The sequence below is a fragment of the Symphodus melops genome (genome assembly GCF_947650265.1).
Source record: "Symphodus melops genome assembly, chromosome: 22".
NCBI classification, from domain to species: Eukaryota; Metazoa; Chordata; class Actinopteri; order Labriformes; family Labridae; genus Symphodus; species Symphodus melops.
Window position 1 is genome coordinate 7172492 of NC_136712.1, and position 14059 is coordinate 7186550.

Sequence of the window (14059 nt, forward strand, 5' to 3'; positions counted from 1 at the left end):
AATCTTAAAATAGATTTTTTTTTCTTGTGAATGGCTTGTTTGTCTTTTCCAATGTTTCTTTAAATTTAATGAAAAAATATGTTTTACTCATTCATGTTATGTAGGCTATAATTCATAACTCAGGTAGGAAATCTAGCTGAACTCTCAAAATCAGGAAAACAATCTTATTAACCTACGACATATGAATTTTTATTACATGTATGTACATGTATGTCATATATGCCTAGTTTTGTAACACCCATTTTTATATCATTTTACCAGAATCTTCTAATGTCTGACTCTTGCTGACTTAGAAATCTGTTGAAGCCCACTCTTTACAAAATAAACTACATCTCCCAGAATGCCTTAGTGCGTCCTCGCGCTTCTGTCTTCCTGTTTGGGTGCCGCAGCTGGAAAAAATGGCAGCTGACACAGGGAGATACAGGAGTGCAGTTAGCAAAAACAAAGACCCCTCTGGACTTCTTATCTCCGTCATAAGGTGAGGTTTGTCTTATTATTTAGATAAAGTTTACGTGCTGCTCGGACGTCAGGTAGCTCTTGAAGTGTGCGTGCATCTCCAGAAAGACACAGCTAGCTTTTAAGCTAAAGCTACATGTTAGCAACATCCTTCCTGTTTGAGTTGCTGAGTTTATCAAAGAAATGAATGCTCTCATGTTTACCATTACTTTTCACTAAAACTGGTAATTGAACGGTAAATATTAACAGCATATTCCATATTTCCGGTCTTAACATTTAGCCCCTTAAGTACTGCAATAACTCCATAGCATGCTATTAAAGAAAATGTTTAACTTATATGATGAGGATGAGAATACAATATGATTGTTCTGCTGACTGTACGAGTTTCTATGTTTGAACTTGTACTGTAGATGTTAGAGCACTGTGACATGCCCGTTCATATTAAAATGATGCACATACTGTTTGGATTGTTTACATACAAAGTCCATTATTGTTACTCACAGAGCTCTGACTGCTCTCTTCTGTTTACTGCCTACATTTATGAGTAATGACTTCATGACTCGTGAGGAGAATTTAACTGTCTCTTCACTCTTGGTTGAAGGACTCTGTCCAGCAGTGATGATGTTGAAGACAGGGAGACAGAAAAGGGTCGTCTTGAAGAGGCCTTTGAGACCTGTGACAGGGATCTAGATCAGCTGATTGTTCAGCATTATGCTGAACTTACCACAGCCATCCGGACCTACCAGAGCATCACCGAGCGCATCACCAGCTCCCGGAACAAGATAAAACAGGTAGGAAGAAATGTTCAAACACATGCACACTAGACACATTCATCTGGATGGGTGTGAAATCCAAGACTGGAATTCATTCTTAATTTTAAAGCAGTAAGTAATTTTAAGGACCTTGATGGACTAGAATGCTGCTATTATTTTTTTCAACTTTTCAAACTGTCCTTTTCATACTGTAACATGAGATAATGTTGTTTCTGGTACCTATCTTTTATGCTGTCATCTCGTGAACTTTATTTGGAGATCAGAAGTGCACATGCGTATGTAGCTGTGCAAAGTTTGAGATGTCATTTACTGTTTGTGCTTACTGACTGTTTAAAAAGAAAACAATAACAAAGACCCATAAGATGCAGCCAAAAGAATCCAGATACTTTCGTTTTTAGGGAGCTCTGTGGCTAAAACATGCCCAGTGGATAAGCACTGTTTGCTCCTTTTCTGTAATTTAACCCGCTTGTTCCTTACAGGTAAAGGAGAACCTCCTGTCTTGTAAGATGCTGCTCCACTGCAAAAGGGACGAGCTGAGGAAGCTGTGGATCGAGGGCATCGAGCACAAGCACGTCCTCCAGCTGTTGGACGAAATCGAAAGCATCAAGCAGGTGCCTCAGCGGTTGGAGGCCTATATGGCAAGCAAGCACTACCTTCATGCTACAGACATGCTGGTGAGTAGACTAATTGCAGTGGGTGCAGTTTTTATTAAGAATCAGACACAAGATAAAAGCAAAAAATAATAATAATAAAAAAAAATTGCATGATAGTTTTTTAATGCATTTCAATAGGATGTCTGGAGATGTATAGAAATGGTTGCCTGTGGACAAATGTAAATGCATGCAGCAGTAGTGAGGCAGCATGGCTTTGTTGAGCTTCTTGTTGTGCACAGTACAAATACATAAAGCCCAGTGTCCATGAAGTGCTGCTGCTCAGGTTGATTTCCAGCCGCCTGTCATCCCTTTTTAAAGAATGCTTCTGTAGCCTTGAACAGCCCAGTGGATGCGGCTCTTTTACTTCAAGCGAACACCATCTGAGTGCGAGTGAGAGGGGGCCTGCAGGTGTGTACGTATGGCTGTGCTCTTGTTCTTTTGATGTGCGCTTGCAGCACGCTCCGCAGGGGATCAGGAGGACGGCATTGAGGACTAAACGACCCAACTCTCTGATGTCTCTTTTCCTTTCCTTCCCCTTTTCCTCCCTCCATTCCTCCGTCACTCCCACACATCTTCCTTCAGACTTTGGCAATAATTAGTTTGCTAGAATGGAGTTATCTGAGGAGGAGGAGGAGGAGGGGAGGGGGAAAATGGATGATTGTACACCCAAAGGACCATGAAAAATCCTTTTTGTGGGCGAGCAGAGAAGGTTAGCCTCATCCAACCGATGGTATAGCGTGTTTTGACAGGTTCTGGAGGGTTCAAAGTCAGTTGAACGTTATAAGGCTCTGCCTTTTAAACTTCAAATGTATTTTTTTTCTCAAAATCAGTATGGTGCTTTTTGGTTTGTGTGGGAAAAAAAAAAAAGCAACCTTTTAAAGTTAATTTTATTCCCAGATCCAAATGCTTGTGGATGCACTAATTCTACCCTTTGCCTCTGAGAGACATTTACATATCTCATGAATTAAAAAAAACCCAAACTGTCTGCTAAAGCAATGTGATTCAATGTTAATGTGACTAAAACAATTTTTTCTTTAAACAAGTAATTAACAAAACACAAGCATACATATGGAGGGTGGAAGGAATGTTTCATCACAAACTGAAGTTTCCCACTCTCTTTAAAATCTCAACTTTTAGGAAGAAAAAAGAGTTTTTCAGACAAAATCTCATGATGTTATACTTCTCTGAGAGTCCTTGTTGTCTTTATTCCCATCATGCTGTCACTCAGTAGAGGACTCAGCTGTCCCTTGTTTTCTAATTTTCCTTCTGTTGTTTTCTCTCTTTTTTTCACGTCATTTTTGTCTTTAAAAATAAATGTAAATCTTTTTTGTGGTTACAAAAGCATCATTGTTTTGCTTTTGATATGAAGACAGGCAAAAGCAGATAACGTGTACTAACTAACAACCCTCTCTCTCCTGTTTTGCATTTGTCCAGGTGTGTGTTCGTATGAGTCATGCCTCTACGAGTTGACAATTACAATTCAGACTGTGCTCTCTGTCTGCTTTTGAATGGCAGTCTTACACCTGGTTTAAACGACACTGTTGTTGGTTCCAGGTTCTGCCCTGCTTTCTGCTCCTCTTGCCTTCCTCTCTTCTTTCCTGCTTTCCTTTCTTTCTTTCTTTCGTTCTATAGTATCATGAAACCCAGATGCAGTCATACAATTGAAGACATCCTCTTTAGAGCAAAGAGCTTCGTGATTATCTGTCCTGTTTACCCTTCTTCTTCTCCTCCTCTTCTCTACCCTGAAATATTCACCAGAGGCTTTATATCCCTCATCCTCCTGACAGTCGAGCCACACCTAATGATATTAACCAACCTTCCTCTGTCATCCCAGCCCAGTGGTAATGAGACATTCCCCCCTTACACCCCCCCCCCCCCCCCCCCCCCCCCACACACACACACACAAACACAGAGCAAAATAAACGTTAACTGATTTACAGTTACACAACACCACACACACACAGTCATAAACAGTCACGTATGAGAGCTGTAAACACACACACACACACACACACACACACACACACACACACACACACACACACACACACACACACACACACAGAGGACATGCTGAGTCTCACAGGCATGCAGAGTTATTCTATTAAGCCAAAGGGGGGCTGATCATGCAGTGCATTAGCTCATTTTGTCACTAATGTGGCTCTCATTTGCATCAACACACACTTGACCCATGTCTCCCAGCCCAGTATTAACAACCCCCCCCCCAAAAAAAAAAAACACATAAAAAAAAAATCCCTCCTGGCCTACTCGAGCCTTGCAAACATTTCACACTGCGCTATCATCAGGCCATTAGTGCCCTTGATGTACACGTACAGGCTCACCAATGTGACAGGCAGGTTTTATTTAATAGCAGGAGAATATATAAATGTATAAATTGAATGTATGCTTATTGTACTATAGCTGCTGCTGCTGCTAATAAAATGGGGGGGGGGGGGATGACGGAGTTTGACCCAGGAGCATGTTAAGAGATGTTTGTTAAGCTTTTAAAGGGTAATGTGTTTTTCAAAGGTTGTCCATGACACTGTGTATATAATTGTATATGGTGTATATGATGAATGTGGATCTGCAAGTAAAGGACTAGCATTTGGTTTCCTTTTTCAGATTGTATTGACCCGTCATGACTGAGCAGGCTTTGACAACATTCAAGAAAACAGTCCATGTGGAGAGCAAAAAAGGCAATTTAATGTCTTAAAACACAATACAGGAAACCATCAGGAATCATCACGTAACAGCTGAGTTTAAGACAATACGGATGTAACGATTTACAAAAGTCACAACACGATTTATTTTGAGAGAATCAGGAAGCGATTGGAGCTTCTCAATCTGTCGACTAAAGGCGGCATCATGCCAGTTGTGCTGTGTGTGTCGTTCATTCTGAAGCAGGACTGTCGAGCAGCGATGAATGTTTTGCCTCCACACTTTACTCCAAGTTAGGTCAGGATAGTTTTTTAGTAACTTTGAAAGTTTTTCATGCGCTGGTATAAGAATAAGATGTTCACTATTTTGTGGAAAATCTTATCATGCCACCTCCAGCCCCCGCCCTCTACTTTACAAAATGTCTTCTGTTGTTTCTCCAGTCAAGGCCAATATTTTAAACAAATATACAAAGAACGCACAGAAGAAGCCCATGTTGTTGTTGTTGTTGTTGTCATATGCAGGTGTCAGCGGTAGAGTCCTTGGAAGGCCCGCTGCTGCAGGTGGAAGGTCTTGGAGATCTGCGTCTGGAGCTCCACAGCAAGAAACTCAACATCCACTTGGTGCTCATCGACGAGCTGCACCGTCATCTCTACATCAAGTCCACGAGTCGACTGGGAACCAAGAACAAGGACAAAAATGCTGCTCGCCTTCCAGGGTAAGAGGTGGTTTGACACCTTCATTCAAAGCACATTTTGCATCCTGGGAAGAAAGAAAACTTTGAAATGGTACGTCATTATCATCGGGGGTTGCTTGGCAGTTTGCTGGCTGTGTAAAGAATGAATTAGTGTTTCATTATTGTTGCTGTTCTTTTGTACAAAACTACATTATTTTGTGCATTACCACAGCTTTTCAAACATTACAGTAAATTTGTTTTCATTTCATTAAAAAAAAAAGAAAAGAAAAAGAAAAATAACAAACGCCATGAGCTTCAGCAAAGCTGTACCTTTTCTTTTATGGTTCAACATGACCAACATGAACTACCCCCGTTTGTCACTAATACACTTCGTAAAAGGACGAGAGAGGCAAAGGCAGTGAGGTGGATCAAAGTCACAGACTTTTATAAAATGTGTCTTTTTAAACAGTTGATTTGGTCAGAGGCGCCATACTGCGTGCTTATTATAAAGTCACAGATACACAGCCTTCAAAGGGCTTCACTCTGTGCAAAGTTTGAGGCTGTAAGAATGTTTGTTCATTAGAAGTTATTCTATTGCTGAGACACCTTGCCAGTTGTTTATTGCGATGAAAACAGAAATTCAGCCAATTACTGACCAAAACAATTAGATCCTGCAGAAGTAGTCGCTCACTTTCTTCATGTCTTTACTTTTTGGATGAAGTTTTGAAGTTCCAAAGAAACAGAAAAATAAACATCCCGCATCACTTCTTTAAAAAAAGACATACCTGTTGTTCACTGATTGGACACTTTAAATACAAGGAAAGTTGTAATATGTGCTACAAGTCCATTCCTGTGATCACGTTTTTATTAAGTGTGTCAGAGAGATAAATCAACTGCTTACTACTTTCAGCAAATGTCCCAATTGAACATCCACACTGTGTTTGTGAGGCTTTGAATGATACTGTGCAGCAGATTTTGCAGCCATTGGAAGATAACCTCAGCCATACCTCCGTGACCAATGGGCTGCTTTCTTAGTTTCACGATGTTTCTGTTTCACTTCTTAGAGGTAACGCGGCACAAGAGCTGCATACACACTGTTGATGCAGTTGTGCTTCACGGAAGGCATTAAGTGTTTCCATTTCTACACATGCCTGTCTGTGTGTGTGTGTGTGTGTGTGTGTGTGTGTTCATGTGAGGTGCAGTAATTATGGTGGCGGTGGGTTGCTGAGACACAGTGATTTATTGCACAGGGTCAGACGGTGACAGGTCCCGGCCTTTCTGTATTGGGTCGCCTCTAACAACAAGCCAGCCTCCATACACCCGACTCACTTAGCAGGCACACTGTGTTTATACCGCCCAAGTTAAAGGACCTGGATTGCGTCCACCTCAGTCTCAAGACTTGATAAATGGCTCATTGGAAAGCAGCGACAATCCCACCCAGAGACGCAAGGCGTTTCACTGTATTGTGATTGTTTTTGTTCCAACGAGGCAGGTTAGCGGCTGCGTTTCTGTAAAAGCATACTAAACTTTTATTTGTGCACAAAAAAGGAATCAGTGCAATGTTCTGAAGTTGATTTAGGCCGGTTCTTCTCACACACCCTGTTTATCACCAAAGTAAAAACAATATTTCTGATAACATGACTCGTTTCATTTTATCTCTGAATACTCGTTTTTTTTTTTAATAGTTCCACAGGCAAAGATGCATCTCCAATGCCTGGGTTGGATGTCAGCAGTCTGTCCACCCCGCGCAAGCTTTTGGATTCATCACAGTTCAGCACACCTGGATCCAGTAGTGGTACGATCCTCCATCATATAATTTATTTATTATTTAACAAAGATTATTATTTTTTTTTTTAAAACAAGGTCATAATTAAGGAAGATATTGGAGGTAGCTTGCTAAAAGTAAGGCAAATAAAGTGGGATTTTTGGTGGGTGTTTAAAAAGATCGCAGGTTATATGGTCTGCTCTCCATTTAAAATTGCATACATAATAAATACGACACGGATAAACATGCCGATAGAGTAATGCCCTCTAGCCCTGTGGATGACAACATGTGTAGATTTCAATTTGCTATTTTGTTTTCAATGTGCTAATATTCTCAGTCATAATGAAGCCATGAGCACCACTCTGAAATACATTCATTTGCATGTCATTAAAGTTACGTACCGCCGACCATGCACGTGTGCACAAACAGCACACACAGTGTCACTGAACGCCTGCAGCAACCAGACCTGAAAACTAAAGACTTTTTTGCACACATCCACGTTTTTTTTCTTTTTTTTCCCCTTGGGGCTAATGTCATAACATCGTCGACTTAGATCATAATATACATTTCCGTCCCAATGCGCTGTAATCATCTTGTCCCCCATCACATCATCAGCCAACCCAGCGTCTCTGTCATCACAGCAGGAGAGCGGCATTCATTGTACTCAAACTGGTTACCAGCTGATAATGCAAACTGCTGTTCTTAGGATTGTATGAATTCTCCCTCGGATGTAGGGGCGTCAAGTCTGAAGCTGCATTCCTCCCAGGCAGAGCACGGAGGAACGCAAACAAGAAGATAATGAAAAAAGTTAATCCTGCAATAACGTGGTGTTCCCTCTGTGCTTCAGAGTTTTTATATAAAGCCTGGCACTTTTTTTCCCCACCCACTATTGGCATTCCAGCTAAAGCCAGTCACCATTTCTTTGTGGCTCTGTAGATAACAGAAACACTATTCACCCTACTTTGTTTTGCCACCTAGTGTCCTTTCACATGTTAATTTATTTCTTCTGCTATCTAACAGTGACTGATTTCTGACATTAGCGGGATCGATTTTACATGGCTTTAATTTCATCCTTTAATTCCCTCAACTAAGTCTGATACCGTAATGACCGCACACGACCTCATACAAAAATACAAATGACATCTTGTATATTATGATTATCTTTTCTATTCATCCTGCCTTTTGGCAAAAATTAAAAGCTTCACCACGGTTTCCTCAATGTTATGCAAAGAGAACACTTGTAATTAGCTTGCTGCAGGCACTAAGTGCCTATACGCCGTCATGCTAACAACAACTGTGGTCACGACACAGCAGCCGGCTTCCATCAGCGGCTTGGCTTGCCATTTTGTCTAATAGCATTAGTGCACCTCATTTGTAGTTAGTAATTGTCATAATTATTACACAAACTACAGTTGGGATGGGGAAAAAGAGGAAATACACCCAAAGTCCATTAACTTGCCATAAACATTAACTCTCTTAACGCGCTTTGATGGGGAATTGGGAGGCCCCATCTAATGGAAATTAGAGCATCATTCGATGCTGCCACTCTCAATTGAACTGCTAATGTGGCTAAGTCAGATGGAGAGAGCACAAAGAGGTGGGATGGGGGAGGGGAGGGGGGGTATAAGAGGATGGGTGCAGGTGTCAACTTTAACATGAGACAGATTAGATTGTGTTAATACATGTTGCTTTTATTGGGCTGGTGTAATATTTCTTTGGTTTTGCAGAGTTTGTTAATGTTTCAAATGAAACCCAAACTTTTAGACATTGGAACACTTCCATGTCGTCCGAGCACGAAGGCTTAAAATGCACATCCTTCAGATAAACACCAGTTTGTTTACACGAGAAATAATTAGTGAACATGCTGTGCGTACCTTCTTCTAGTGCGTGAGCTGCAGCAGGATGCGCGGGAGTTTAACCAATCAGAGCTCCCCGAGGTGGACCCAGAGGAGAACAGCGCTGAGTTCATGGGCATCCTCATCAAGGTACATACACATACACACATACACATACACACACACACACACACGCACACGCACACGCACACACACACACACACACACACGCACACATGCACTTGTGTTCATTTTCATCTACAATGTTCATTTCCACCTTTGTGCGTTACGCTGTTTTATCACTGTCTCTGTTTTCTTGCATCAAACGTATCCTTTTGTCTTTTTGTCTGCAGGCTCTGGCCAAGTTAAAGAAAATCCCTGAGACCATTAAAGCTATAATGGAGCGGCTGGAACCTGAGCTGAAACAGATCGTCAAGAGGTCAACCACTCAGATCGCAGACCACGCTTACCAGAGGGGAGAGAACCTGGCCCAGGAGAGCCAGCCGAGGTACAGTAAGGAGCAGGGAGGTGGAAAACACTGTCCTGAAGAGTGAGGGTGGCTGGCTACCAGTCAGCTAAAAACAAAAAACTGACCCTGGGGGTTGATGATGAAAAGTAAATGAAAACGGAAATACAGTTATAAAGAGGAAAATGTAAGCAGCTTTGTAGAATAAATGGCTTTGCAATGTTAAAAAAAAGGTTCAGGGTGGACAGCAGCTGCTGTTAGAAATGAAAAGGGACCTTAAAAAAAGCTGTCACCTCTTAAAATTATCATTCTATGCAAGATGTTATGGTAGCTGGCAACACACTTATTCTTTTGGAGTTGTAGTATTCCCACTGGAATCCTTTCCCCAGGTGACTATACTCCCCGCGGTCTGTAAAGGTTTGGAATTCATTCTTCCCCCCGCTCCTTACTTTTACAAATACAGCCGTTTATAAATAAGAACACTCAGAATAGTCATCTGTCGTTCTTGGTGTTAACATGCAGGCTATTAGCTATTCTTAGAGTTGACAGTGAAGGCAGCACACAACATGTTTTGAATACAGTCCCAGAGTGTTCATCGTCAGACAGCCAACCAGGTATGAAACACAGGAAAGAGCTGGAGCTGCAGCCACGTCTGCCTTCAGACCATGAAAACAGAAACTCTGCTGCTTTAAACCCAGACGAGTCACGCTTAAACACACCCATAAACAAATTCACACCTGAGTTTTTTTTTTTTTTAAAGCAGCCACATCCCAGGCTCCTGCACAGTGAGCAGACTTTTGGAGAGGGGAGGGGGAGGGGGGGGAACACAGGCCTCAGTCCACTGATCCTGAACCATTTAAGAGGAACGTCTTGTTTTCTGTCAGGGATGTTCTCTCCGGCCTCGTCTGCCTTCCTTTTCTCCCAGTGCCTGCTGCTGAATCTCATCTGACCTCGATGTAATAGGCCAGCGTGCAGCTGGTTGCTCGCCGTACTCGTGCAGATTGTTTGAAGTTCGCCTCAGTGTGCGGATGCGTGCGAGCGCTTAACGCTGTGTTTGTGTCACACTTTGTGAGCTTCGTGTGTGCTTTGTATTTGGATGCATACACACCTATGTTCACTTTTGATTTAAAGTCGAGGCTTGTTGCTATGGCAACTTCGACCAATGTTCCACTTGTAAGGAACAATGGTGTTGCATATTGCACGCTGTATTTTATTGCACCGCAGACTAGCAGGCAGCACTTAAGCACTTTGCAGCACAAAAGACGGTGCATGGTTTCGTTCTGGGGTTTAAGTTCTAATTCATTTCTGCTCTGATCAAACACGTCTCAAGTCCTTTCTTTTTCTAACTCCTTTGACTAGATTTCACTTTCAGGTCCCACTGCATGCAGGAGAGTTTTTCTCAACATTTCCCCCCCCTGATCTGCGAGTGGCTCGCTTTGATTTACATCAAGACTGACTTCTTGAACTCACGTTCCCCTTTTTTCATTTTTTCTACAACAAAAATGGAGCTTAATTCCTTTTTCGCTTTGTTTATGCTGCGCTCAGAATCGAATGTGAATCCCCTTTGGGGGGGGGAAAAAAAAAAAGCTGATCTGAAGTAAAGAAATGCTTGAGCGATCGAAGAACATTAGCATAAAAGGTTTAGTGTTTTATATCCAATTTATAACAAAGAGGCACATTGATCACAAGCTTGAGTGCTTGTCTCTTGTGCTTCTTTCCCCCTGCCTTTCCAGTTGAGTGGTCAAAACTTCTGAGGAACATATTTGTGTGAATGTCTACTCCATGCCCATTTGTGTATTATAGAAGGGAGACCAGAGACTTTGGATACGTCAGACGGGTTCTTTTTAAACATCTAATCTCATTTTCTTGCAACCAATCTTTTTTCCATCTGATTCAGACTCTTAAAAACAGACCTCGTCAAATGAAAAACACACACACACACACACACACGGGGACGCGCACATTTTCTGACCGTCAGTTAATCAGGGACTGGATGTCCACGTCTGTGCTTCCAGCGCTTCTTCAGCCATGTGCAGGTTAGCTTCGATCCCGAGGGGAAATGAGAAGTCAGGCCTCAAAGGACAGGCGATATAGATTGGGATGGCCTCTGCTGGGAGATAATGAGGAGGAGCAGACTGTCCATTGCTTATGTCTCTGTGTGTATATAAGGGGCTGAGAGGCGGGTTTGGTTGGAGTGGTGACAAGGTCAGAGCCATATATTCTGTCCATGTCTCAAAGCCTGCATACATGATCCCGCGTCATTTGTCCCCCCATCAGAGCTCAAAGCTTCGCCGTGTGTATCTTTCATTCTCGTCCGTCCTTCATGTTTATGCATGAGATCGAAGATTCCTCAACGCGTTGGCATTTCACAGATCCTCTTTTTGAACGTCCCCCCCCATTCACCAGGTTATTCTTCATAGTGATTTGTGCCCGCTTGCGTCTCCATTAATAACATTTACTCGCTGCTACTGCCAGCGCAGCGACAGCACGCCAACCAAAAATGCCCCCTAGTGAAACATTCATCTTGCTTCTACATTATCCTGATGCCTTCCCAGGAAGCCTTGGCCACTTCCCAAAACACTCAGCAAGCTTTCTTTTCTTGCAGCATTTAAATCGGAGCAATTTATTTCGACTTTGCATTGATAGGAAATGGACCGGGTCGCCTTTGGAGTGTACAGAAGACGGTGTGTTCAAGAGAGTCGCAGATAACCCGAACTTTCTGGTTGACGTTACTTCAGGCTAAAATAACTACGAGTAGATTCGCCCGCCTGTAAGGGAAGAAACAGAAGGCCGAACATATAGTACAAAGAATATAAACATCTTTATAGGTATACATCGAAATGATGCGTGACTCATTTTACATCAGCTGAAACATCTCCACTGAAATATTGGGCACTCACTCTCTGGCATGGGTGCACACTGTGTACATATTGAGTCTTAGATAATGTAACATGTATTCCCTCTTTACTGTGAAAGCTTTGTCCTTGCGCAGAAAGGAGAAAGAGCAAAGAGTCTGTATGGAAGCATTAACATAGACGAGGCTGCTGAGACTCTCCGATCCGGAGCGTAGCACTCAGATCAAGTGGAAGGTCTGTTTGCTTCGCCTTCGCTTTCTTCTTCAGCCAGAGCCATTACGAACTAATGACAGCCGCTGTTCATGTGAGCTCAGGTTGGACCGCTCACGACCTTATCTCCGGTCAGCCCAGGTGCCTTCTTCTTACTGGTGTGAATGGAAAGAGGGGCCCCAGACTAATAACTGTAACTGTGAAACACTCTCTGTTACGACTTTGTGTTTGTGTTTTGATGTCACTTTTTTTTTTCAGTTTGACACTTTGAGTTTGATTTTAAGACGTTCAGTGTGACTAATCTTTGCACACATCGCAAAGCAAACAATCATAGGAATATCTGAGTGAACTTTAACATTTTTTTAAATCATGTCAGAAAAAAGGAAAATCTGCCTCGTACAATGAAACTTGTTGGTTATAAAGGGAGCCAGAAAGACTCGGCTTGTTTTTTGGATGTGATGCAAACCTGCAGAGGCGCGCAGAGCCGGCTCTTATTATAGGAAGTCTCAGTGAGGCGAAGGCTTTTTACAGGTGAAGGGAAGAAAACTGTGTTAACTGGCTGACATTAGGTGTTTAAAAACCCCTCCGTGATTCATTTTCCTACCTTTTGTAATATTAAAAAAAAAAAAAAAGAAGCTGAACTCCTTGGTGTCTCCCTCAACCTTTTCTAAACACAGTCCAAGGCCATGTGCTTCACTGTAGGAACAGTGCTTCTTAACCAGAGAGCCGAATAATGAGCTGCCAGTGCGTCTCCCGCATTAGATTGTGATGGACAGCACCATGATGAAATCAAATTAAATGAGTGTTAAGCTGTTTCCTTTTATTCCAAAAATGTATTTTTCTGTTATGTTTTATTTTTCATTTTGTGTAATTTCCCTCCCACTCTCATGCTCTCCATCCCTCCTCTGTTTCCTTCCTCTCTCTCTCTTCCCTTTTTTTCTTCTCCCTCTGGCTCCCTCTACAGGCTTCTCCTGGAGCTGCTCGAGCTTTTGTTTGACAAGTTCCAGGCAGTTGCCCAGGCTCACAGCGTGGTGTTGGCCCACCTGCAGCAGATCGCCGTGCAGTGTCCGGGCGGCGCCCACGAGGAGGGCATCAAACTCTACGAGCAGGCCGACGTCTCCGCCAAGATCCAGACTGTGCTGCAGGTGAGTCTGACGAACAATTACTGCACCCCAGACCATTAACGTCACTGCTCAGTGAAGTCTAAAATACCACAAAGTATGAACCAAAGAAGGAAACTTAAAGCACCAGGAGATGTTCAGAATTGAAGTTTGTAATATGTGGAGGAATAAAAAGGTTTGGGGTTGCTGGTTTCGTAGAGCGGACGCCCCATGTACAGAAGCTTCATCCTGACGCTGTGTGGTGCTCGTCTTCCCACACTCTCTCGCCCCCATTTCCTCTCTCTCTCCAACATACTTCTCCTGATTCAAATAAAACAATCTGAAAAAACATATTTCCTTCAAAAAAGGCCAAAAAGCTAAAGAAAATGGAATCTTAAAAAAGGGAGTTTTCCATATTTTGAATCCACTACATTATAACAAAAGATGTCTCCCTCTCTGAATAAAGACTTCTAAAGTCTGCACATCTATCATACTATGATGTCTGTTATCATTGTGACTCCCGTCTTTTATATTTACTGTTTTCCTTCATGGGAGAGGTTTCTATCAAAGAGCCTTTAAAAAAAAAAAAAAAAAAGATGCTCTCCGTGAGACCTT

At 42.3% G+C, this 14059-nt stretch overlaps 1 protein-coding gene across 1 annotated transcript in view; it reads left to right on the forward strand.

Moving 5' to 3' along the window:
• The first annotated feature begins 360 nt into the window (after positions 1-360).
• The window catches only part of exoc4 (exocyst complex component 4), a 93247-nt gene continuing 79548 nt past the window's right edge, over positions 361-14059 (forward strand). Inside the window, exons 1-8 of the mRNA XM_079335176.1 lie at positions 361-478; positions 1058-1247; positions 1709-1903; positions 5062-5255; positions 6899-7008; positions 8863-8963; positions 9167-9321; positions 13309-13489. Coding sequence (XP_079191302.1) covers positions 399-478; positions 1058-1247; positions 1709-1903; positions 5062-5255; positions 6899-7008; positions 8863-8963; positions 9167-9321; positions 13309-13489 — 1206 coding nt within the window. The 5' untranslated portion in view covers positions 361-398. The remainder of the gene's footprint in view (positions 479-1057; positions 1248-1708; positions 1904-5061; positions 5256-6898; positions 7009-8862; positions 8964-9166; positions 9322-13308; positions 13490-14059) is intronic.